The 26,546-nt window shown below is 40.4% G+C and overlaps 1 protein-coding gene across 2 annotated transcripts in view; it reads left to right on the top strand.

The window, feature by feature from the left end:
• ERN1 (endoplasmic reticulum to nucleus signaling 1) overlaps positions 1 to 26,546 on the top strand; it is a 117,680-nt gene that overhangs the window by 21,310 nt on the left and 69,824 nt on the right. For both annotated transcript variants that reach the window (XM_077163580.1, XM_077163581.1), the window contains one exon: positions 15,504 to 15,624. In XM_077163580.1, the coding sequence (XP_077019695.1) occupies positions 15,504 to 15,624 (121 nt within the window). The remainder of the gene's footprint in view (positions 1 to 15,503; positions 15,625 to 26,546) is intronic.

Here is a 26,546-nt window from a genome sequence, read left to right as displayed (position 1 = left end):
TGTATTCTGATCTACCCTAGTCCTGTCCAGATCAGCTTCATTCATATCTCTACTCAGAGTCAGATCCCTTTTTCAACCTTTTAAACAGTTCCTGTATTTCCTGCTGACTTTCATAGCTTCAGAGCACTAGTTCTGAGTCTCAGGTGTCACACACATACCCGAAGTTTCTGGGAATGACCAGGTTATAAACAAACAGCTCAGCATCTCAGAATTTAGAAATAACAATTACAACTCGTGAATATGTGTGACTGCTGTAAGAGTTTACAATCTAGGAGCCTTTACAATAGGTTCCAACTGAATAACCCATGCTCTCGTCTTCAGTTCACCAAGTTTTTGTATCATAGTCCATATGAGTGAGGCATGATACTATTTGTCTTTTGGCTTTCTTAGCTTTAAATAACCCTAAATAAACAAATAAATCTTTAGGCTAGGATTATGCAATATAGTGGTAATCTAGTGATCCACAGGGGAAAAATAGTAAAAATTTAGCCTCTGAACAAGTGGTACTTGAAATCAATGTGGTATTCCTAAAAGAAAAAAATGTCATTTTGTTATTAGCCAAATTATTGTAATCTAATATTAACAGATATTGTAGTCTGTTGAGGTGGAGGTAGAAAGAGGAGAAGATTCATAGAAGTATTTTTAACTGTTTTTAGTGTTTTTAGTTAAACTATCACTAGAGTGTTACTGTATGAATTTAACTTTTACACATGTGCGATTGGATTAGACTTGATTGATTTACAAGCTACCCGAGAAACGTAGCTTGTTTTCTTGTTCACACTGGGCCTTCTGTAGTTATGTGTGTGCCTCCTTTTTTGTGGGGGTAGAATATGCCCTTTCTTTTTTTTAAAAGTGTAACAGATATTACAATACCCATCAAGGTTAGATCTCTTTAGGAAACTATGGTGTGAAACTCTTGTGTTTACAGCACCACTTCTCCCCACTGACTTAGAGATGAAAGGTCTGTGCTATTTTTATTAAACATATTTCTGACTGTTACTATTAGATTGCCAATCAGTTTGGGAACTATTTCTTGAAATGTATGTTTGAAATTTAGAAGTTGTATTTCTCTGGAAAATGTAGCATTTCTGAAAATTCCCTCATGAGAAACATTTGGCTTGTACACATTCTGAATTTTTGAGGAGCTTGAAGTGTGCCTTCCTGTCCCATTTACTCAGGTGGCAGAGGGTGAGTGACAAAATGCCAGTTCAGTGATAGATGTAGCAGCTGAAACCAAGCCATAGGTCCTGTCCTTGCTGGTTGTTTTCCTCCAGCCACCGTTGAATCGCCTCCTGTTCTGTCTTAGAAACTAGGAGGTCTTTGTTAGAGGCTGTTTTATTTGTTTTCGTGCTGTTTTAACACCTACCTTCGCCTTATATACATGATTCTTTTCACTGAAGATGTTCTTTAAAATAAATAAAGTCTTTATTGTGAAATATATATACAAAGAAAAGAAAAGCAGTAATTTTCAAAGTATACTTCAACAAGTCGTTGCCGAACAGATTTCAGAGTTGTTACGGGTTTCCGTTTCACTCTTTCAGATTTTCTCCTTTTAGCTGCTCCAGAACACTGGTGGCTAGAAGAAATATCTATATGGTTATTCAGCAGTCTTTACTCGTTTGTTAAATCCTGTTTTCTCGGTTATAACTCCTCCTCCTCCTCTGAGTCTTCTCCCCATCTGTAGGGATCTTTAGGCAGTGCCCATTCTGACTTTTTCCTATTGAGAAGGGGCGTTGACACCAAAGGATATAATTCGTTGGTAATCTTGGAGAGGGTGGTTCCTCTGAGTTTCAAGATTTATCTGGCCTAGGAACGCTCTGGAAATTACAGATTCCAGGAAAGCAGACTTAGTGCCTGAGACTTTTATAGCTCAAGCCCTAGGTGTTCTTAAGAGTTAACAGGAGTGGGGGTGGTGCAATGGTGATACAAGGGCAGATTCTACCCTGCCATACCAGAGACCCAGGTTCCATTCCCGGAGCCTGACCATGCCAAAAAAAAAAAAAAAAAGAGTTAACAGGAGTGAAATTGGTTGGGATTTAGCAAGCCATGGTAGTTAACACCATCTAACTGAAGCTTGCATCAAAATAGCCTCTTGACTCTATCTGACTTCTCTTAGCCACTGATGCCTTAATTTATTATACATTTTCCCTTTTTGGTCAGGAAGGTGATGGTGCCAGGGCCAGATTCAATGGGGAAGTCATACCCTACATCGTCAGCGAGACTTTTACCCCTGAATGTCATGTCCCATGTATTGGGGAGAGTATGATTTTTCTTGTAGTGTTGGACTTAAAGAGAGAGAGATGCCACATCTAAGCAACAAATGAGGTTTCCTGAAAGAAACTCTTAGGCCTCATTATAGGTAGTTTTAGCTTCTCCACTAGAGAAATAAATTTGGTAAGGCAAGCCTCAAAATTGAGGGCTTGGCCTATTTTCTTGGGAGTCCCCAGTGGTTGAGAAGATACCTGGGGTTTCTCAGATAGGAAAGTTTAATATATATATATATATATATATATATATATATTTATATGTATTTAAAAAATAAATGTATATATATTTTTTGCCTGCAGACCCTCTAGGGACTCTGCCAATACTTTTAAATTATCAGCCCACCATAGTCTGAAATGTATCTGGTATTACATTAAGCTATACAGAATTACAAGACCTTGTTCCTGTTTTGGACTCCAGGAATTTAGGTTGTTTTTAATGAGCTATCCAGACAGGTTGATTTAGATTGTTATAGAAAATGTAGGTTCAAGACATAATAAACCTCTCTGCCTTTGATCTCATATAGTAGTAGGTGAGGGTCTAGAGTACATACACTATATCTTTTACCCTCTAATTTGATTTACCTTAGTCCCAGCCAGATTGGCTTTGTTTTTATCTCTAATTGAGGCTTGATCTCTTTTTCAGTTACTTTAGTTGTTATTGTATATAGCTGTGCTAGCTTTCAGGGCTGCAGCACTCCATTTCTGAGTCTCAGATGTCACGGTATTAACTCAAAGTACCAGGGAAATACCAGCTGACATACATATAGTTCAGTGCCTTAGAATCTAGAAATACACTTACAATTTCAAGCTCAGTTTGGCTGCTATAAGGCTTACAATCTAGGCTCCAGTTTTCTTGTAAGGATTTTCTGAAAGAGACCTTACTGTATTTGTTCTTTTGTTTCTAACTTGTTTCGCACGACATATTGCCCCAAGATTTATTCAGTTCATTATGTGCCTCTCCATTTCCTTCCTTGTTGTAGCTGTACCATTTCGTACCATATAAATGTATCACAGATTGCCATCCTGCTTCTCAGTCATTGTACCCTTCAGCTCCCTCCATCTATTAGGTATGATGGGTAATGTCCAAAATAAACCATGTCTTACAATGTTCTCACTTGGTTGTACAGCCAGCAGCACTGTCAATTTTGGTCCATAGAGACCAAGAACTGATAAACACAGCTTATATCAAATCAAAACTGTTGTTGCCCCGGTAGTGCTGTGGTACTGTTGATGTCTTCCTGTTAGCTATTGGCCATAGTATGTAATTTTAGTTTTCACCCTATACCCTTCTGCTATTGACTGTTTGTCCAGTATCAAACCTGTGAAATAGTTCATGAAGAACTTATTTATAATTGTGGATTGAATCAGTGGGATACATGGTACTATACATTTCTTTTCAATTATATCCACCTTCAATATGGAAATGTTACTTATAACCCCACTAATTAGTTACCATCACTCCTATCTGTTCCCTTGCATTTAAGTTCAACCTCATTGGGTAGCCTTTCTCCCATCTCTAGCTTTTGTGTACCTCTAAGTCTGCTATATTCTACAGTGAGATTATCTTTGCTAGAGTCATAAAAGTAAAATCATACAGTATCTGTCATTTTGTGTCTGACTTATTTCACTCAGCATTATGTCCTCAAGGTTCATCCACGTTGTCACATGCTTCGGGACCTCTTTCATCTCACTGCTGTATAATATTGCACTGTATGTATATGCCACATTTTGTTTATCCACTCGTCTGTTGATGGGCATCTGTATTGGTTCCATCTCTTGGCAGTTGTGAATAGTGCTGCTATCAACATTGGTGTACAAATGTCTGTTTGTGTCACTTCCCTCAGCTCTTCTGGATATATACCAAGTATTGGTATTGCCAGGTCATAAGGCAACTCAATATTTAGTTTTCTGAGGAACCGCCAAACTGTTTTCCATAGCAGCTGTACCATTATACATTCCCACCAACAGTGAATAAATGTTCCAATTTCTCCACATCCTCTCCAACATTTGTAGTTTTCTGTTTAAGAGCAGCCATTCTTATAGATGAGGTGATATTTCATTGCTGTCTTGATTTGCGTTTCCCTTATAGCTAATGAAAATGAGCATTTCTTCATGTGCTTTTTACCATTTTTGTTTGCTCTTTGGAAAAGTATCTGTTTGTATCCTTAGCCCATTTTGTAATTGGGTTGCTTGTTCTTTTGTTGTTGAGCTGTATGATTTTTTTTTATGTACACAGGATATCAAGCTTTTATCTGATACGTGATTTCCAAATATTTTCTCTCCTTGAGTTGGCTGCCTCTTCACCTTTTTGACAGTATTTTGAGGCCCAGAAGTTCTTGATCTTAAGGAGTTCCCATTTATTTTTTCTTTCACTGCTTGTACTTTAGTTATAAAGTTTAAGAAGCTACCTCATATTACTAGATCTTGAAGATGTTTTTGAAACCAAGCTATTTCAGGTCTTCTTTTAGAAAAGATTTTTTGCAATATAAGGAAATGAATTGATTAAGGTGAATAAATTACATTAATAACTTAGCTGAGTTCAGAATATTAGAGATTAATTAAATTGTCAGTGACTTGCCTTTTAATCGTCTCTGAATAAGCAGTTGGCGGTTGGCTTCCATGGCTTTGTGGGCAGAGTGAGTGATGTATTACAAAACAGTGAAGCTGCTGGATTCTGTGAAGCCTTCCATTATAATCAGAACGTTGCTGTAGAATCGCACTTGTTTTGGTGGAAGGCTCTTGTTGAAGTCCTGGATGAAGAGGGCTGCAGTGTGGACGATTCAACTGCTGGAACCAACGAAATGAGCTAGGTTTCCAGCACCAGTGTCCCCGGTGCCATCTACCTTGAATCACCAGACCTTATAGCCAGCTCTCAGGACTTCCATCTTGATCCTCAGCTGGGCGGATCCAGAATTATCATCTTGGACCACCTCATATGAGAAGCCTTGAATGGACAGAATCTCTCCTCTGTGAGGACTACTTCAAGGTGGCTATCTAGAATCAGTTCTCCTTTTAAATACTAATAGGACATACATTCCTGGATTTGATGGTGACTTTCTAGGAAGTAAACACAGTAACATTGTGGAGGGTGATAATGGCACTGGCGGATAATCTAGTCTAGCCTAAAACTAGACCTCTGTTCTGGAAGCTTACTTAATTCATGTAAGCTGTAGCAACAATATTCAAAGACAGGCCTTTTCGTGATTTAAAAAAAAATGGTAGAAAAAGCCAGAAAAAAATTTGTATGTCATATTAATTTGCCATGTGACAGAATAACACACTGTTCAGAGTGGCTCCCCAGGCTTTCAGATTTGAAAGAGTTGAGAACCTAAATAGAGAAAAGAGCCTGTCAGTTGTGATATGGTTTATGATGTCATTCTTGATATCATGATTAACTGTCAGAACTCCCAGTTGCTAAATTCCACTTTTATATAACTTTCTATTTTTGAAGACTACGTTACTTTATGTAATTAATGTTTTATTTCTGTTCAACCACCCATAGACAATTGCTCCTCATCTGGTTTCCGAGATACTCAAACAGGTGACTTTTGTTTCCCCACTAGCCATGAAGCAGCATGGATATATTTTAGTAAATATTGACCCTTCTTAATGTTAATATTTGTGATAAGATCCAGTTTGTTCATTATAGTTGTACTGTGGGCTTTAATAGCAACACCAAATTCTTGGATGCAAACTTTCTTATTGGAGACCTGTGTTTCTAAACTTTTTTCCCTTGTTTGGTGGCTATTGATCAAACATGGTCAAGTTGCCTAATATCCTGAGATGGAATGCATTTCAACTGGAACTGCTTTCTTCTCCTGCTAACTTGTCCATATTCTTCATATTTTATGAAAAATTAATTGTAAATCACATATTTTATAAATTCTATATTTTAGAAAATATAGAAGCTAGAGGAAAAAACTATTGCTATATTTTCTTATCTTTTTTATATCTATATTTTTAAAACAGCTGTGTATATGTATTAGCACTGTTTTGGTTGCAAGTGACAGAAACCTAATTTCAGTTGGCTGAGGCATAGAGGGGAATTTGTTGTGAATACTGGGGTGTCTCTGAGTTCAGGGAATTTGGCTAGGCCTGAGGAATAGTGGAAGCCACAGACTCTCCCGTCTTTCAGCCATGTTTCTTCTCAGGCTTCTTTCTTACTTACATTCTTGTCTTTTCTCGAAGTGACAGAAACCTAATTTCAGTTGGCTGAGGCATAGAGGGGAATTTGTTGTGAATACTGCGGTGTCTCTGAGTTCAGGGAATTTGGCTAGGCCTGAGGAATAGTGGAAGCCACAGACTCTCCCGTCTTTCAGCCATGTTTCTTCTCAGGCTTCTTTCTTACTTACATTCTTGTCTTTTCTCGCTCATCTCGCTTTTTCCACATAGTGGGAAAACATATTCACTGAAATTTCCCAGGTTTTATTTCTTTCCACTTCAGTTGCCCAGAGAGTCCAACCCATTTCTTTTGTGATCCCAAGACCTGTTGTATAAATGATGTGCACACACCTTCCCTTTTCTTTGATTCAGTCTTCAAACTGTTGCCACCTACCATAATCTAGCCATCTCATCAGACTGCAAACCCATATCCCCCTCCTCAAGGGGAGACAACTCAAAGGTTCATTTAGCTACAGCCCACTGAGGCCTGGTCATGGGGATGCTGTTCTCCAGGACCAGGTGCCCCCAGGTGATGCCCACTCCTCTGGTTCAGGTATGGGCAGGTACAGGTGTGCCTTGTCACCATCTGTGCCCTGTGTCTAAAATAGTCTTAACCCCTCCAAAACAGCTGGTTTTTCTGATCTTTGGATCCTCGGCAGATCCCACCCTTGAAGTTTCTGTTGTCCTAACCCTAGTTGTCCTCAGAGACAAATTTCCTAGTTCCAAAGGCAAATTCTTTTTCTTCACATTTGCAGTTTTACACAGAGCACGAACTCAGGAGGTGGCAACAGATCTTACTGTTGTTTCTCCCATTCCAGATGGGTGTGCCCTGGTACTGGGCGTTGCAAAGGACTAAGCCTCTCCCCCTCCAGACAGGACACACATAAATAAGGTGGGGTGCGAAGGAGGCTCTGGCAGCTACTTCACCCCTTTTCCCAGGTCTCCACTGTGGAAAAGGAGTACAGGGACTTGAGTGTTTGTCCTGCTATCTCGTTCTGCCCTGGAGAGACACATTGGGGCTTTCTTTTAAGGGACTAACTGGCATCATCACGGTTATTACAAGAGTGGCCATGCATTTTGGAGTCAGGCTTCAATGCACAAGTAACCTCCAATCTTTTTAAGTTGTATTGCTAAAAGCCAGCCATATCCCTGTATTTCACAATTAGCATTGTTGTGCCTAGATTCAAACTGTTACACTATAAGCAAGTTGGGTTGGCTTGCTTTAAATTCAAGACCCACAGGAATCAGCTAATTTACAGGACAGAAAGAAAGTTAGGACAGAGGAAGAGAGACTCTCATTACAATGGTGGCATTGCTGAAAGCTCCATACCCTAAAAGGATTTTGACCTAGGAAAGCTTTCAGCTGTTACCTGTGCGTTGCATGTGTGTGCATGTACACACACACACACACACACACACACATACACATAAATGCTGCTCACATGGAAAATGGGTGATGGGACAGTTCTCAGCAAAGCCAGAGGACAGGCAGACAAAAAACAAAACAATCTAGGACAGTTTACAGTCATAGTGTGTACCAAATTTTGGGCTCTGTATTTTTTACTTGTTAATGTATACATGTATTCCTCTATATTGTTTTTCCAAGTGTTACATTAATTATTATGTTTTTGTTTTTTTTGGCATGGGCAGGCCCTGGGAATCAAACCTGGGTCTCCAGCATGGCAGGCGGAAATTCTGCCACTGAGCCACCATCACACTGCCCAATGATTGTTTTATATTAATGATTATATAATATTCCACTGAGTATTGTAATTTTTAGTCATTTGGATAGTAATGGAACTTCAGTTCTTTTCTGTTTTTTTTTTTTTTTTATTGATAAATCCTAACATTCCATGCATGGTACATAGTCAGTGGCTCACAATATCGTCATACAGTTGTGCATTCTTCACTATGCTTATTCTCTAGAACATTTGCATTACTCCATAAAAAGAAATAAAAAGAAAAGAAAAAACTCATACATCCCATACCCCCACCCGTCCCCCTCATTGACTACCAGCATTTCCATCTACCTAATGTATTTTAACCCCTGTCTCCCTATTAGTTATTTTTTATCCATACTTTTTATTCATCTGGCCATACCCTAGATAAAAGGAGCATCAGACACAAGGTTTTCAGAATCACACAGTCATATTGCAAAAGCTGTATTGTCATACAATCATCTTCAAGAATGAAGGCCACTGGAACACAGCTCATCAGGCCCAGGCACTTCCTTCTAGCCACTCTGGCACCCCACAAACTGAAAAGAGACTTCCATATAATGGGCAAGAACAACCTGCAGGATAACTTCTCCACTCTGTTTGAAATCTCTCAGCCACTGAAAGTTTATTTTGTCTCATTTCTCTCTTCCCCCTTTTGGTCAAGGAGGCTCTCTCAATCCCTTGATGCTAGGTCCTGGCTCATCCCTGGATTTCTGTCTCGGTTTGCCAGGGAGATCCATACCCCTGGGAGTCATGTCCCATGCAGGGCCGGGAAGGTGGGGGAGGACAGCGAGTTCACCTTCCACATTGGCTTAGAAGAGAGGTCACATCTGAGCAACAAAAGAGGTTCTCTAGGGGTGACTCTTAGGCATAATTTTAAGTAGGCTTAGCCTGTCCTTTGCAGGAATAAATTTCATAAGGGCAAACTCCAAGATCAAGGGCTTGGCCTATTGATTTGTCTCCACCACTTGCGAGAATATCAGAAATTCTCCAAAGGGGGATGTTGAATATTTTCTCCTTTTTCTCTGGTGCCCCAAGGAGACCTTACAAATAGTTGTTTATTCACTGCCCAAATTACTCTGGGATATATCCGGGGCATCATTCTGACCTGGACAAACTAACGAAGTCTCACACCCAATTCATGCACTTATGACATTCAAGTAAACTGGCCATACAGGTTAAATTAGGAAGTATACTACCCAAAATACAAGTTTTGCACCAAATAAACATCTCTACCCTTGGTCTCAAACAGTTTCCAAGCATGGATGATATCATCCTTTACCCTACGCTCAGATTTACATTAGTCCCATCTAGCTCAGCTTCATTCATATCTCTACTCAAAGTCAGGTCCATTTTTCAGCTTTTAAACAGTCCCTATATGGGGCACTGCTGACCCTCATAGCTTCAGAGCTCTAACTCCGAGTCTCAGATGTCACACAAATACCCTAAGTTCCTGGGAACGACCAGGGTGTAAACAAACCACTCACTATCTCAGAATTCAGAAACAGCAGTTACGACTCCTGAATATATGTGGCTGCTGTAAGAGCCTACAATCCAGGCCCCTCTACAGTAGGCCCCAACCTGATAACCCATGCTCTTGACCTCAGTTCACTGAGTTTTTATATTATGGTTAGTCTGTATGAGTGAGGCAAGATAATATTTGTCTTTTTGTTTCTGACATTTCATTCAACATACAGCCCTCAAGGTTCATTCACCTAGTTACGTGTCTCATAACTTCATTCCTTCTTACTTATTACAGCCGCTCAGCAGTCCATTGTATGTATAAACCACAGTACCCGCCCCCCCATTCCTCTGTCATTGCACCCCCAGGGCGCCTCCATCCATTGTGAATTGGGAACACTGCTGCCATAGACACCAGTGTGCAAATGTCCATTCGTGTCCCCACACTCAGTCCCCCCAGGAATATATACCGGGCAATGAGGTTTCAGGATCAAATGGCAACCCCACCCCTAGCCTCCCCTGGAACCACCACACTGCCCTCCAGAGGGGCTGCACCTCTCATTTCCCTACCGACAGTGAGTAGGTACATCTCCTTCCCTGCATTTTCTCCAGCACTTATTTCTCTCTGTTCATTTTTAAACAGTTCTATTCACACATCATACAATCTAACCTAAGTGTACAGACATGCCTTCGCCACCCTACTGTAGCTGAAGACATTTCCTTTTCTTCCACGAAGAGTCCATACGCCTTCCCCATGTGTCCCTACCTGTTGATATTTATGCCTGTTTTGTCATAACGCTTTTTTATTTTTAACTTTTTTTATTGTATAGTGCAACATATATATAAAGCAAAGAAATAAAAAAGCAATAGTTTTCAAAGCACTCTTCAACGAGTAGTTACAGGACAGATCCCAGAGTTTGTCATGGGGCACCATACGATCCGCTCAGATTTTTCCTTCTAGCTGCCCCAGAATATAGGAGGCTAGAGGGCTTAAATATTTTTTTAGAATATAGGAGGCTAGAGGGCTTAAATATTTTTTTATCATCACAATAGACTTTTTTCCTTTTTCTTTTTTTGCGAAAAGTAGCATATATACAAAAAAGCTATAAATTTCAAAGCACAGCATCACAATCAGTTGTAGAACATATTTCAGAGTTTGACATGGGTTACAGTTTCACAATTTTAGGTTTTTACTTCTAGCTGCTCCAAAATACTGGAGACTAAAAGAGTATCAATTTAATCGTTCAGCATTCATATTCATTTGCTAAATCCTATTGTCTCTGTCTACCTCCACCATCACCTTTGATCTTTCCATCCTTCTCTTTAGGGGTGTTTGGGCTATGGCCATTCTAAATGTTTCATACTGGAAGGGTCTGTCACTAATATGGGATAGGGAGATGGAACTATCTGATGTTCTGGAGAAGCTGGGCTAGGTTTCAGGACTTACCTGGATGAGGGACCCATCTGGAGGTTGTAGGTTTCTAGAAAGTTGCTCTAGTGCATGGAACCCTTGTGGAATCTTATATATTGCCCTACGTGTTCCTTAGGATTTGCTGGAATGGTCCTGGTTGAGGATTGGTAGGTTATATAGGTAAGAAGGTAGATAGCTTCTACCTGAAGCTTGCGTAAGAGCAACCTCCAGAGTAACCTCCAGAGTAACACTTCTTTTTCCCTTTTTGGTCAGGATGGAATTGTTGATCCCCCAGTGCCAGGCTATATTCATCCCTCGGAGTCATCTCTCATGTTGCAAGGGAGACTTTCACCCCTGGATGTCATGTACCATGTAGTGGGGAGGGCAACGATTTCACTTGCAGAATTGGGGTTAGAGAGAGTGAGGACACATTTGAGCAACAAAAGAGGTCCTCCAGAAGTAACTCTTAGGCATGCCTAAAGGTTGTCTGAGCTTCTCCGCTACCTACATAAGCTTTGCAAGAGTAAACCTCAGGATCGAGGGCATAGCCTGGTGTTCCTAAAGTTTGACACTGATCAAGGGATTCCCCGATGGTAAGGTTTAATAGTTCCATATTCTTTTTCCCATCCCTCAAGGGATTTTGCCAATACTTTTTTATTTTCTGGTTAATATGCTCGAGGATGTATCCAGGCATTACAATAATCTATACAGGATTAAGGGACCTGTTTCTTATTCTGTGCTCCCTGTGTTTTAGTTGTTCAAATGAGCTGTACAGATAGGTTTTGTTAGATTATGCACTACAGAAAATTTCAGCTCCAGACCAAATAAGCCTTTCTTCCTTTGGTCTCAAAGAGTATGTGTGGTTCTAAAATCTAGACACTGTCTTCCTTACCCCTATGTTCTGAATTACTTTAACCCCAACCTGTTTTACTTCATTCTTATCTCTAAATATCAGGTTATATATATAAAACAGCCTCTCAAAATCCAGAAATAATAATCACCACTCTGGATTTAATATGTGTGCTCTAAAAGCTTACAATCTAGGCTGGTGCTTTCTTATGATCATTTTTCTAAAAGTGACCCATGCCATTCTTGTTCTTCTGTTTCTGGCTTATTTTGTCTTACCACATCCCACATGTTCATTCACATCGTTGTATGCCTCATGACTTTGTTCATTTTTATAGCAGCACAACCTTCATTCATAAGTATATACCATCGTTTGCCAATCCACATCTCTGTCAGTGCATCCTTCAGCCGCCTGCATTCATTGGGCATCATGTAGAGGGCCCAAAGTCCACAGTCCATCATTATTCTCAATTTTAGATTATTGTCCCCAAGAGAAAGAAAACCAGTAAACACACCCTCGCCAAATAGGATATCTAAACCTCCTCTTAACTCTTGTCCCTCACCCCATTATTATTGGCGTAATGCTTTTGTTACTTTCAGTTGAAGCATTCTATAATGTTACTGTTGACTATAGACCCTAGCCTGCATTGATTGTACTTTTTCCCATATACCATCTATCTTCAGTACCCTCTAATATTGACATTTCTTTGTTCTCCCTCATGCAAAAACATTTTTTTTTTTAATTCGTACATTTAATCACCATTGTTATCCACTCTAGGCATTCCTAAATTACGCCATCTTGGTCTTTATCTTCTGGCTTTCCTTCTGGCTTCATATGTGTCCCCAGCCCTTCTCCCTCAATCATACTCACATTCAGCATACTTATAATATTGTGCTACAATCAGGTAGTATTGTGCTATCCTTTTCTGAATTTTTACAGTCAATCATGTTGCACAATCTGCATTCCTTCACCAATTGCCCAATCTCTACCCTATTTCTGTCTCCTGATAACCTGTGTTCTTAACTGAAATTCTTCAAGTTCACTCATTAATGTTCATATTAATGAGCCCGTACAGTATTTGTCCTTTTGTTTCTGGCTAATTTCACTGAGCTGAATGTCCTCAAGGTTCATCCATGTTGCTACCTGCTTCATAGCTTTATTCTCTCTTACAGCTGCATAATTGTCCATCATATGTATATACCACAACCTGTTTAGTCACTCATCCATTGATGGACATTTGGGCTGTTTCCATCTCTTGGCAATCATAAATAATGCTGCTGTAAACATTGGTGTGCAATGTCCGTTTGTGTCTTTCAGGTGGTCCTCTGAATATATACCTAGTAACAGGATTGCTGGATCATATGGCAATTCTATACTTAGCTGCCTGATCTTTTCAGGTTTTTTTGTGTGTGTGTATAAATGAGATGTTGTGCTGGTTTGAAAGGAAGTAAGCCCCCTAAGAAAAGTCATGTTTTAATATAAATCCCATTTCATAAAGGTAGAATAATCTCTATTCAACACCATATGTTTGAAACTGTAATGCGATCATCTCCCTGGATGATGTGATTTAGTCAAGAATGGTTGTTAAACTGGATTAGGGGACAACATGTCTCCACCCATTTGGGTGGGTCTTGATTGGTTTATTGGAGTCCTATAAAAGAGGAAATATTTTGGAGAATGAGAGATTCAGAGAGAGCAGAAAGATGTAGCCATGAGATGCAGAGAGTCCACGAGCCAGCAACCTTTGGAGATGAAGAAGGAAAACACCTCCTGGGGAGCTTCATGAAACCAGAAGCCAGAAAAGAAAACTAGCAGATGACGATGCCATGTTCGCCATGTGCCCTTCCAGCTGAGAGAGAAGCCCTGACTGTGTTCACCACATGCCTTCTCACTTGAGAGAGAGACCCTGAACTTCTTCGGCCTTCTTGAATCAAGGTATCTTTCCCTGGATGCCTGTGACTGGACATTTCTATAGACTTGTTGTAATTGGGACATTTTCTCGGCCTTAGAACTATAAACTTGCAACTCATTAAATTCTCCCTTTTAAAAACCATTCCATTTCTGGTATATTGCATTCCGGCAGCTAGCAAACTAGAACAGATATAAAGATACAATATCCTTGTATACAGCTTTTTCCATAGTTGGAATCTTTTCTTTAGGGTAAAATTATAGGATCAAAAAGTATGAACACTTTTGTGCTTTCCAGAAAGATTGTGCTAATTTAGTTTTAATTGCTGCCAGCAGTGGATGAGAAAGTGAATTTGACTACCCTTGACTATTTTCTTTAAAGTTTTTTTGTCTTAACTCATTGAGCAAAGAAGGCACATTTTGATTTAAATTGTATTTTGATTATAAATGAGAAATTTGAGTTATGTTTTTTATTCGTGTCCTTTTTTTTTTTTTTTTTAAGCCAACCAGTTTGTGATATTCGTTTATATTCATTTTCTTTTTTGTATATGTTGTATGGCGGGGTCACATTTCATTCTTTTTCCATGTGGGTATCCTATTATTGCAGCACCATTTGTTCAATTTTTTTCATCTGTTTTCGTTTCTTTTGTTTGTTTGGGAAGTGCATGGGCCTGAATGGAACCCGGGTCTCCCACATGGCAGGCGAGAATTCTACCACTGAACTACCCTGGTACCCCCTATATTCATTTCCTTTACAACATGCCTATTGAAATCGTGATGTTTTATTAGTATACAAACTTATTATGTAAGGAAAGTTGTTGTTGCTGTTTTGCTTTAAACATTTCTCCCTAATTTATTGCTTTATTTTTTTCTTTATTAGAGAAGTTGTGGTTGTACAGAACAGTCATGCATAAAATATGCAATTCCCATATATCACCCTATTAACACTGTGCGTTGGTGTGGAACATTTGTAACAATGGATAACAGCACATTTTTATAATTGTACTATTAACTATAGTCCACGGTTTAACTCGGGGTTCACTGTGTTGTACGGTTCTACAGATTAAAAAAAAACTTCATTCCTTTACCATATCTATGAGCCAACATTTCCACTTCTAACCAGTTCAGATCTGTATTTCAGTGGTGTTAACTATATTCACGTTGTGCTACCGTCACCACCATCCATTACCAAACGTTTCCATCATTCCAAATAGGAGAGCTGTGCATTTTCAGCCTTAACTTCCTATTCCCTAACCCCACCCCTAGTTCATTGCTTTTTCAAATTTCGTAGGTGAGTGTAGGGCTTAGGGGTGTGTTGGCATTCTTCTTTATCATGGAGTCTTGCGAAACAGCCAGGTTTTAAAAAGCCACATGTAATGGAGAGAAGGAAGTCAGTTAGAGGGCTGAGCATACTTTCCCCCTTCTGTCTCAGAGGAGGCTGCCCAAGCTTACTTCAGAATTCCTGTCCTTGTCATGGTTAGGCCATGAGCTTGTTTGTCTGCAGGTAGGATGGCATCTTAGTTGGAGTATGGATTTCCAGGTTCCAGTCCTGACTCAGCTGTTGTCTAGATGTGTACCTTTGCTGGAAATCGAAGCTTTCCAAACTCAGTTTCTTCATCGTAAGAAAGAGGATTTTGGAAAGATAACTTCTGGGGTGGGGATGTAAGTTTGTGCATTCCTAAGGTAAAGAGTCCTATTGACCATGATGAGTCTTCTCCATCTCCTTACAGATTTCTGGAAGTACCAGCACAGTGACGCTTCCTGAAACCTTGTTATTTGTGTCCACGCTGGATGGAAGTCTGCATGCTGTAAGCAAGAGGACAGGCTCGATCAAATGGACTTTAAAAGAAGGTAAGTTGGATTTGATCCTCGGGTGGCAGTTTGCTCAGCTGCTTCTGAGTAACCATATCCCAGAAAAAGAGAAAACAGTTTTATATTATTTAATAAAACAAAAAAGAAGAATCGAATTAAGGAGGGGAGTGGGTATGTTTGCAGCTCAAATTATGATTATCTGCTACATGCAACATTTGAAGAGACACATTTCTTCTTAGCTATTTTCTTTATGCTTCATATATAAGTGACTCTAGGCTTTTTTATTAATAGCTCTGGCTTGGTTGATCTTTATAAAGACATGCTCCATTAGATTTGTTGTACATTGCTCTGATTAGCATCTTGTAATCATAATTGCAAAAGTTATCTTCCCAGTACCTCAAATTACTCATTTGTTTTTATAAAGACACTGAAATAATTGAGGATTGAGGGCTGCAAGACTTGACATTCATCCAAATTAGCCACTGTATTGAGTTTTTTTGGTGAGGGAAATAAAGAAATAAAAATAAAGACAGATAACCTGCCATGCTTCTGTCTTGTGATCTTCTCTTCAGGGGGTAATTATTAGCAGGGTCAAATACTACAACTAGGAAATTGTATTTAATTTCAAAGTAATCTTCCCAAGTAAAGCCAAGCAAATCCCAGGATTTGGGGCTTTCACAGTCATCTCCAGTTATTCTGTCCAGTAATAATTCTCATTTGGCCTAAGTCAGAGTCTGACTGGCAGGTTCTCTTTCGTCAGTAGTCTGTGACTCATTATTTTCATGAGCACGGCACATGTTTTGGCTTCCTTAATGAAATGTTCCAAAACAGTATTCTAGATGGAAAAATATTGGCATATGTCATACCGTCATGCATAATCTTGTCAGTGTTTCATTATTTTTCTAAGAACAAACTGGCTTATCTTAGTTAAATTCAGCCCTGGATACCAGAAGCTTCAATTTGTCTATCTATACGAAGATTAAAGATGGTAGAGAGTGAAGACCCTGGCTTTTCAACTGAATTTTAATTTTGCAATTAAAATTAAAGACTTCAAAATTGGTATTTCTAAACGATTAATATGTAGATTATAAAGGCGTGCATGTACTGTTCTGGCCCTGAGATTGCAGTAAGGGAACAAAACCGGTAGAATCCTTGCCCTCATGGGGCTTTCTTTTTAATGGGGAAACACAAGGAAAGAAACGACATAGTAGTTTTAAGAGCTGTGGGGAAAAATAAAGCAGAAAAGTGGAATGGGGAGTTCCGGGTTGGCTAGGGGGTGCTGCCATTTTAAACAGGGACAGTCCCACTGAGACGGCATCATTTTAGGAAAGACCTAAGGGGGCAAGGGAGTCTCGTAGACAGAAGGCAGAGCAGGGACAAAGGCGTGAGGTGGCAGTGTCTTTGGTTTATAAAGGAAGGGGCATGGCCACCGGCATGATTCTTGATAATGTTCCAAACAAAAAACTACAATCTTAACAGACTTATATAACATTACATTTTGAGAAAATTCAATATGTGAAATTATGCAGAAAGTACTTTTGTGTTTATGTGTAAAACAGGTTATAGGCTCAAATAATCACTAAAGGTTTTCGATCCTTTTGAGTATTTGGCTGGTGTGGAGTAAGCAGGGGAGGGAGAAGAGTCGTAGGAGATGCGCTCAGAGATAATGAGGCTGTCATGGAGAGCAGGAGGAATCCAGTGTCCCCTTTATATAACATTTATTATGAAAACACTCCCACTGTTATTCTGAAATGAAATTTATAGACAGTAAGCTACCTTCACAGACAATTTACAAAAGAAATATATTACCCCATTGAAAATCTACAACTGAAATAATAGGAAAGTAATTTTTAATTACGTAGATGATTTAAATTGTCAGTGCTCACACACATACTGCCACCCCCCCCCCCCCCCCATGCATGGAGTCACTGTGAATGCAATGTCTGTTAATACAGACTAAGATGCCAGGAGCAGCATTATCTGTGGTGACTGATTTCCAAAGTGGTGAATGATTCTTGATAATGTTCCAAACAAAAAACTACAATCTTAACAGACTAATATAGCATTACATTTTGAGAAAATTCAATATGTGAAATTATGCAAAAAGTACTTTTGTATTTATGTGTAAAACAGGTTGTAGGCTCAAATAATCACTAGAGGTTTTTTAATCCTTTTGAGTATTTGGCAGAACACTAGAAAGGCATGCAGACGTGGGGCGGTCCTCAGTTGTGCAGAACAACCTGGAGCCCTGGTCCTCTGTGCTTAGTGCGTGTGTCGTCCCCTGTCACCGTGACCACGAGGAAATGCTCTCACGGATTTCCATGCGCTCCCTGTGAAGATCACTGGTATGGGTTGGTAGCCAGTGTAGGAGGTTGGCTTTTTCAGAGCCATTGTAGGAATCTGAGCAGAGCGGTGACATGCCCCATCCTCCACTTGCACAGGATCAGCAGTCACTATGCTGAGAATAAACCAGGGGGCAGGAGGAGGCTGGGAGATCAGTCAGGGGCTCTTTTTGTGGCAAGGAAGGAGATGGGCAGGGGAGTCAAAATCAGATGGAAGAAACCTGCTGATGCAAACACATACTTTTAACTCATAAAAAGGAGAACTTTTGCTCTGATCAAATCAGTATATATATGTATATGCACCTGTTATTCCAAATTCCTGGTTTCCTAACTGTTTACTTTTTTCAGGAGCCAACTAACTGGGAGGGTGTTTTTTTTTCTTTCCACAGAGTGGTTTTGGCAGGTTCTTTTGTTCCTCAACCAAACACGTGTTGCAGTTCCCAGAAATGGAGGTCTCTTATACCATAGCAGCAAGCTACACCTAGTATAGAAAGCAGGGTTTTATTTATTTTCAGAAACTAATTGAGTTCTGACATGTTACTTTAGATGTGATCTTTTTTAACTGTGATTTATTGTGATTTTGTAACTGTAGCAACATCACTGTCTTTTTCTGAAATTTCAGCAGTGAACATGGTTGAGTATGTTTTATTTCTGCACTTCAACCCAAATGCAAATTGAAACTGTTTTAGTCATGTTTTGTTTTAGATTAGCTATACAAAGCTGCTTTGGCTTGGTGGAGGTGAAAGGACTTTGTAGATATTACGGGGGCTGGCTTTTTGCGCTCACCTTGAGATACTAGTTAATGCTGATTTTTGACACTCAATTCTTCGTCAAATTATATATATATATTTTTAGCAGTCCTGCTCTCATTCCCTTCTATTTTTTTATTTTTAATTTTTTTTAGCAGTCCTGTTCCCATTCCCTTACTAATAGCAGGCACAAAGGACTGGGCCCAATTTAGAACCATTCTTACTAGTCATAAAAATGTGCTAACGTGTGATTTGGCTACTCTCCCACCCAGATGGGTCCAGACTCCTGTGCCATCCTTGAATGGTTGATTCTGGAGATTTTGTATGAGGAAAGGTTCAAACAAAACCTTATTCCCATGTGAGTTTTCCTTTCTCTTCGCATAGTTCCTCCCTAGGCTAACAGGCACAAAAGCCCACTGAGTCTAGAAAATAGAGTGATTCTCTGTTCCTTTCCCCCTTCACATCTAGTTGGTCACCCAGTCCTGTCATGTAGACTTAGGAAATGTCTCCCAAATCTAATACCTTCCCTCTGTCCCCATTATCAACATCTTAGACTCTCGACACCAGTTTCCTGGATTAATCCAAGTTTTCCCCTCTACCTTCCCTGCCGACTGTCATCTCGGCTTCCTTTCTTAGTTCTCAGTCGCCCATCACACTGCTGTTAGAGATCCCCTTCTAGAAAGATTAATTGGACTGTGCTGAACCCCTTCTTAAAAATGTCTTCTAGAGGGCAATGGTGGTTCAGTGGTAGAGCACTCACCTGCCATCGCCTACCATGCCGGAGGCCTGGGTTCGGTTCCCGCTGCCTGCCCATGTGGAAAAAAAAAAAGTCACCTATAGCATTTCTGCTTAGAGTGTCACAGGCCCACCGGAATTGGTCTGTTTTACTTGTTACCTGTTCCCTAGGGGTACAAAAGGGAGAGTACACCATCCCTAGTGGATTGGAAATTTTAGACAGCTGGTCCTTCAGCCAAGGTTAGTTTGAGAAGTGCTGGCTCGCAGGGTCATGTTCAGTTTCTCCCCCACCTCTGCAGCCTCAATTTCCTTCACTCTCTGCCTCTGCATGTGCCCTGGAACAACCTCAGAACTCCTTACCGGGTCTTAGAGATGGCATGCCTTTGATTGCGCGCACACACAAACACACACACACAACCCCCACCTCCCCACCAGCAGCCTGTGATGTATGACAGATTCCTATTCATCTATTAAGATCTCCTCATAGATCTCCCCCTTGACTCCCCCAAGCAGGAGCCCCATTCCTGGAGGGGTTTCTGAAGCCTGTTTTGGCACTTCCTGCTTGGGTTGTGATTTTTTTTTTATCTTCCTGCTGGATCCTTGAGGAGAGTGTGTCTGGACTCCAGAGCCTGACAGCCTGGAAGTGCTCAGTAAGTGTCTGGTGCAGGTAACGCTGCTAACACCGGCTGGGGTCCAAGAACCCGACGGACTGTGTGCCTCTGGGAGCCCTGAGACACAAGAGCCTTGACTTTGCTTCCTCAGGGTGCGTTGCCCAGCATTCGTGCTGTAGGCACAGCGGTTTCCACTTCACTCTCTGATCTTGAGTTTCATGCGGCTTTTGCAGTTACTCTCTCCTGCTTGTTCCTCTGGACAAGGAGAGTGGTGTCTTCAGAGGTGGGATGGAAACATGAGAGGGGGAAGTTGTGAAAAGTGATGATGTTTATTGTTTTTGTTTTTCTCTTAAGGAATTTTCTAGACTTAGGATATGTATCATCTGCTTTTCCACCTCATTGCTTAGGCACCAGAAAAGTGTTTATTTCCTCTGTGTTGTTTTGGTGGGTGAAAATTAATTTTATGAAAGAGACCTGTTCTGCTTTTGAGTATGTTAAAAATATGGGTTCAACATACTTTCTCTTTTGTATTTCATTTTTTATCATGGAAGATTTTAAACATATCCAAACAGAGATAATGGTACAGTGAACCCCATGTACCATCACTCAGCTTCAGAGTACCAACCTTATGTCTAGTCTCGTCCATCTATACCCTACTACCACCACTTCCCTCCCGCACGTGTGGGATTTACTTCCAAGTAATACAGCCATCATTTCATATGCCATCTCTTCAGTAGCGATTACTATATGGAGTATCTATATAGATTCCAACTCTGACCATATCTATCATAATACAGTTTTGTGATTGTTGAAGTACATTGATAAAGCTCTTGTTTTTTGGCTGTGACATAATTTTTTGTCCTTTTGTGCATCTTTGGGTGTCTGTGTCATTTGATGGAACTCCTGTAGCTTGAGTATGAGTCCTGTGAAGTTATTACATCCTGAGAGGCACTTGGGCTTAGACCATAGCATTGAATTTGTCTTATCCCCCACTTTAATTCCTTCTCTATTGACTACAAGGTGTGTGTTTAGGTCTTTGAATTAACCCCACCGAAGTGAAGATGGTAAAAAATAGAATTCAGCCACCTGTATTGTGAGCAGTTTTTCGGATTACTTTGGTGTTTTCACATGATCATCTTTGTCAAATATGGCATTTCATGATTTGCAGAGGTTACGTCTGAAGGAAACTCATTACATCCTTTTCTAGTTCTGATGAGATTTAGATCTGAGGAGCTTCTGATTAGGTGTCTATTTTTAAACTATCTCCTCATGAAAACTGAATTTTGAGGAATGTATGAGACTTTCCGCTTTACAGTATGGTCCTAACAATTTTAACGGGAGTTTAAAGTTTAGATTAATGAAGCACCTTTCCTCTGGAGGGAAAAAATAAGCTGCCACTGGGGAGATGTGCTCCCTAATTGGGTCACTTAACCACATGAAACATATTTGAGAGGCTTAAGCTTTTGGTTAAAGGAAGATGAATGACTTTGTTTCTACCAGTAATTTCTGTAATAAACTATTAGAACCATAGGCATATTCTTGAGGAAATTACAGTTGTTTATCAAATTCAGACTATACTTTTCTAGTTTCACTGTTACCTAGCAACTAGAATTAAAATCTAGTCCTTTCTTTTCACTTCTCTTATCTGGTCAGGACTAAGTCTCTAAGTCTTTTTGCCCTACCCCTGCCACTGGTTTTCTGTGTGCCCTCCTCCATCCACCCCTGCCCTCACTGGCTCAGACCTGTCTTCCCTCATTACCCCATGAGATTCCTTCTCCCCTTTCTGGTTTACTTTGTACCCTGACACTCACCCATTTAACCTTCCTTCAGAGGGCTTGAATCACTATTCTCTTTTTCTCAGAAGCCTCCATCCAGTTGGTCCTTAGTGCCCACCATAACACACTGAAAAATGTCAATGCTTTCTTCTCTTCAGTCTTGTTTCCTGCTCTCCAAACTTTTTTGTATTGTTCCTTAGCAGGAACATTTCATACCTGTCCAGCCTGTATTCTGTTTCCCATAGATGGGATGATGCATCTTCACTCGTGTTGTCTCCTAATCCCTATACTCTGTGCCAGCCTTTATGAAGTCTTTCTTCCCTGAGTCCTCTAAGCCCTCACTGACGTCCCTCACCTAGGAAGTCCTGTGGCACCTGTGGTCTATACCACCCATTTTAGTACACTGTAAGACAAACCAGAAGCTGCTTTCTTTATCCCACATAGCTTTAACAGAGAACCAAGCTAATAATGTCCAACATTTGTATTTGAGATGTGTGTTAAATCTCAGTATATAATTATAAATAGTTGGGTTGTCAACTTTTTCCTTTTCAAAGAAAGAAAGGCGGAAATGATGGAGAGTGGGGAGAGGAGGATGGGAGGATGGGAAGAGAGGGAAAGGAGAGAGAGAGAGAGAAGCCTTTGAGTACTTGGCATATGGGGAGGTTCATAAGGAACATAGAACAGTTGGGAATTCTTTTGGGATCCTTTGGTTCAATTCAGAACATTACAAATCATTGCTAGATGTGCAGGGCCCAAGAGACACACGTGATCAAGCAGTTCTATTTGCTGGAAGACTTGGAAGGAGCTGGGTTGGAGAATTTCTAACTGCGCCATGATGTCAGTTGTACCTGGAGAAGATTCCAGTCAGAGGGGAAGCTGGTTGTTACTGCCAAGTGTGTGTGGGTCGATAGGTGGTTGTGCTTTAGAAAGAAGAGTAAGGTGGAGGAGGGCAGTAAAACCAGTGTTCCTCTAGATACCACTGGAGAAGCATGTGTCCCAGAAATATCAGTGTTCATCTGGAGGAGACAATGATCTTGTACGGTTCCTTGAGCTCCAGTCAAATGAGCAACCTGTTCTTGTGGCTCTGTAATCAAAGGGATCTTATTTCTTCCTACGTAGAAGAAAATCTGCCCAGAGCTAATTCTTTAGAGAGAATGCCTGGCAGTCTTCAACCCAATTTGAAACAATTGCTTGAATTTTGGTTGACTTCATCAAAGGCGTTTTTCTGTTTAGCCCCTCACAATTTCGATAGGCCTGTGTTTCAGGAAGGCTGTCATGATATCGACAAGGTCTTCCATGCTTCTGCTGTGGATGACCCTGCAGGCTCTGTACCCTGTGAAATTGTAGGATCAGGCACTCAAGATTCTTAGTACAGGTGAGAGCAGAAAGGACAGACTTTTCTTTTCAACCCATTGGAAAGGTTTTCCCTAAATAGATGTTTGTTTTTTTAGCTTGTCATTTTTATTTCTTCTTCATTTTAGAAAACGTTAACATCTACAAAAGTGCAGAGAATAATACGAAATTTTCATCGAGCTTTGATCAATACATGGCAATCCCCCAAGCTCCCTCTGTTGTTCTGAATGCCACATTATTTTATCCATATGTTTAAATAATTTGAATGTGAGTGAACAAACAGTATTATGTGAAGCAGCTCTTTTTGGTTTTTATTATGTAGGTCTCTGTGTGGAAAAGTCCTTTTTATTAATGTTTTGGTTTGCAAAAACTGCCAGAATGCACTATACCAGAAATGAATTGACTTTTATGAAGGGGATTTATTAAGTTACAAGTTAAAATTCTAAGACAGTGAAAATGTCCAAAATTAAGCCACCCAACAAGAGGATACCTTCTCAGAAGAAAGGCCGATTTTCTCTGTCCAGGATTTCTCTCTCACATGGGGAGGTACATGGCAATGTCTGCTGTCCTTCCCACTCAGCTTCTGATTTCAAACAGCTCTCTAAGCTTCTGGCATCCTTGGGGCTTCTGGCATCTTTTGCATCTTCAAACATCTGTGTCTGTTCTGTATCGGCTCTTTTAAGGACTCTAATAAACTAATAAAGACCTACCTTGAATGGGCAAGATCACATCTCCATCGAATCAAAAGGTCCTTCCCACGATTGGTGGGTCACATCTCCATGGAAACAACCCAGTCGAAAGGTCCCACCCAACAACAGGCTGCCCCACAAGATTGGATTAGGATTAAAAGAACATGGTGTCTCTGGAGTACATAACAGTTTCAAACCAGCACAATTAGGAAAAAATTATTTGAATGACTATTCCACATAAAATGTTAAATATCTTAAATTATTGATTTCCTTTAATTCCACAGACACTATTGCCTACTAAGTATGAGGAGAATAAAGCTTTGGGCAGCAATTTCCAGGTGTTTGCTCTCAGTTTATTCATTAGATTGTAACTGAGCTTTATTTACTTTTCTGTATTCTTCACAATAAACAAAATACAAGGTCTCCACCCCTCTCAAAGTGCTTAAAATTCAGCCTGTCCCCCCAGTGTTTGAGAACCAGCGAGAACACACGCGGTTAAGTGCCTGTCCCTTGAGCAGTATGGTGAGTGCGTGATAAGAAGATAGCAGGTGCTGTGGGATGTCTCGCTCTGATTTAAGCTGACCCTGCAGGACAAGCAGCTTTAACTAGTTGGAGATGGGACAGGTAATGGTGAACAGAGACCAACATGAAATCTTGGGGTGAGTTTTGGGAAGAGACATGATTGAGAGAGAATCATGGAGAAGAATAGGGCCCAAGTTCTGGAGGGCCTTGATTAGGCCTGTGGTTCCCAAGCTGTGTGCCCGGGGAGCCTGGAGTGCCACAGTGGATTCATGGGCACTGCCATTTCGAGGGAAACAAAGTGATACTTAATACCATATGAACTGCTAGCTCTAGTAGTTTATAGTTTTAACATTGAACTGAGCTGCATTTTCAGTGACATCATATCTTTACAAAGCTGGGGTGTGGCAGTTGCTGTAATAAAAATCAAAACCCGCGTGAAAGTCAGTGTGAATGGTGACAGTGGTGGAGATGCCTAGTCTGGTTATAATGCTGAAAGTTGTACTTCACCCAACAGGTTTCTGTATCCGTTAGTAATTATGGTTATTTAAGAATGAAATGATTTTTTTCTTTCAATTGATGTATGTACTTTTTTCAAATGGCTACTGAGTTGTTAGGGCCGAAATATTTAAGTTCTTTGGACCTAACAGGTTAATGAGTGGAACCATTAGGTATTTCTCAGGGCACTATGAAAAAATTACTGAGTCACTAAGGGTACCATAGACCAACAAAGTTTGGGAACTTTGGCCACAGAGATGGAAAGTACTTTGTAGACAGATGGAGGCCACTTCAGGATTTTGTTTGAGAGAAAGACATGAGCGTGTTTGCCTTTATCAGCTGTCTCGGGCAGCAGGCAGAACGTGTAGCTGAGGGAGCAGAGGTCAGAGACAGGATCTGGTTAGGAGACTAATATGTAGATCAGTGAGGAGTGATGGCTGCCTAATTTTGGCAGTGGTAAAGATAGAAAGGAGGACCCAGATTTTGAGAAATGTTTAGTAAGTCTAATCTTATGAAACTCAGCATCTAATAGGATGGGTGAGGGAGGGATGAAATTAAGGGAAAGGGAGAGAGTCCAGGATAACTCTTGAGTTTCCAGATTGTGTTACTGGGATGGAAGTGGGGCCAACCAGCCAAATTTGAAGGATGTGAAAGAGGGAGTAGGTTTCAGGGAATGTGGCATGAGGGTTTGAAATATCCCATATGCGGTTTGGAAGTGGGACTAGGGCTATAGACTCCAAAGGAGAGCGCTGTCAGAATTTAGAGATTTGGGCTCGATTTAGTCACTGGGATGTAACAATAGCAGTTTTGATCTTATCCTGACAGTAGGGAGCCAGAGAACAGGGAGCTGAGGAAGGAGCAGAAGCTGAAGTGGAATGCAGAGGGTGTACAGCGTGGCTCCCCAGCATCAGATCCACCTAGCATGTGTTTGAAAAGCAAATTCCCTGGCTCTTCCTATAGAAGTCAGCTTCCTGGAGAAAGAGTCTAGGAATAAAAATTTTAAAAACTCCATAGGTAATTCTCAGACATTGCTGGTGAGAATGTAAAATAGTATAACCATGTTAGAGAACTGTTTGACAGTTTCTTGTAAAGTCAAACATAAACTGTGATTCAGCTGTCCCGCTCCTAGATATTTTCCCAAGAGAAGTGAAAACACAGGTCCATGCAAAGGCTTGTACACAGATGTTCATAGCAGCTTTGTTCACAATAGTCCAAAACTGAAAACCACCCAAATGCTCATCGACAGGTAAGTGGATAGATTATGGTATATCCATACAGTGGGCTACTACTCAGAAATAAAAAGAAGTGACCTGTAACACAAAAAATATGGATGAATTTCAGAAACATTATGCACATAGACAGAAGTCAGACACAAGCTACATGTGAAATTTTGAAGCAGTCAAAATGAATCTATCAGTGATTGGGGTTGGGTTTGGGATATTGAGTCCAAAGGGGCACAAGAAAACATTTGAGGGTGATGCATATCTTCTGTATATTGATCATAAGATTGGTTACATGGATGTATATATTTGTTAAGACTGATTGAACTGTACACTTAAAATGGATGCATTTCAGAGAAAAAGAAAGCATATACGAAAGAGCGGTGGGTGGGACCCAGAGGAGGAGCTAGCCAGCCAGAAGGAAGGATTAAAGGTCCTTGGAAACAGGTTGTACTCCTGGGGATTCTAGA

The sequence above is a fragment of the Tamandua tetradactyla genome, chromosome 6 (genome assembly GCF_023851605.1).
Source record: "Tamandua tetradactyla isolate mTamTet1 chromosome 6, mTamTet1.pri, whole genome shotgun sequence".
Classification (NCBI taxonomy): domain Eukaryota; kingdom Metazoa; phylum Chordata; class Mammalia; order Pilosa; family Myrmecophagidae; genus Tamandua; species Tamandua tetradactyla.
This window is presented reverse-complemented; position numbering and strand designations above follow the sequence as displayed.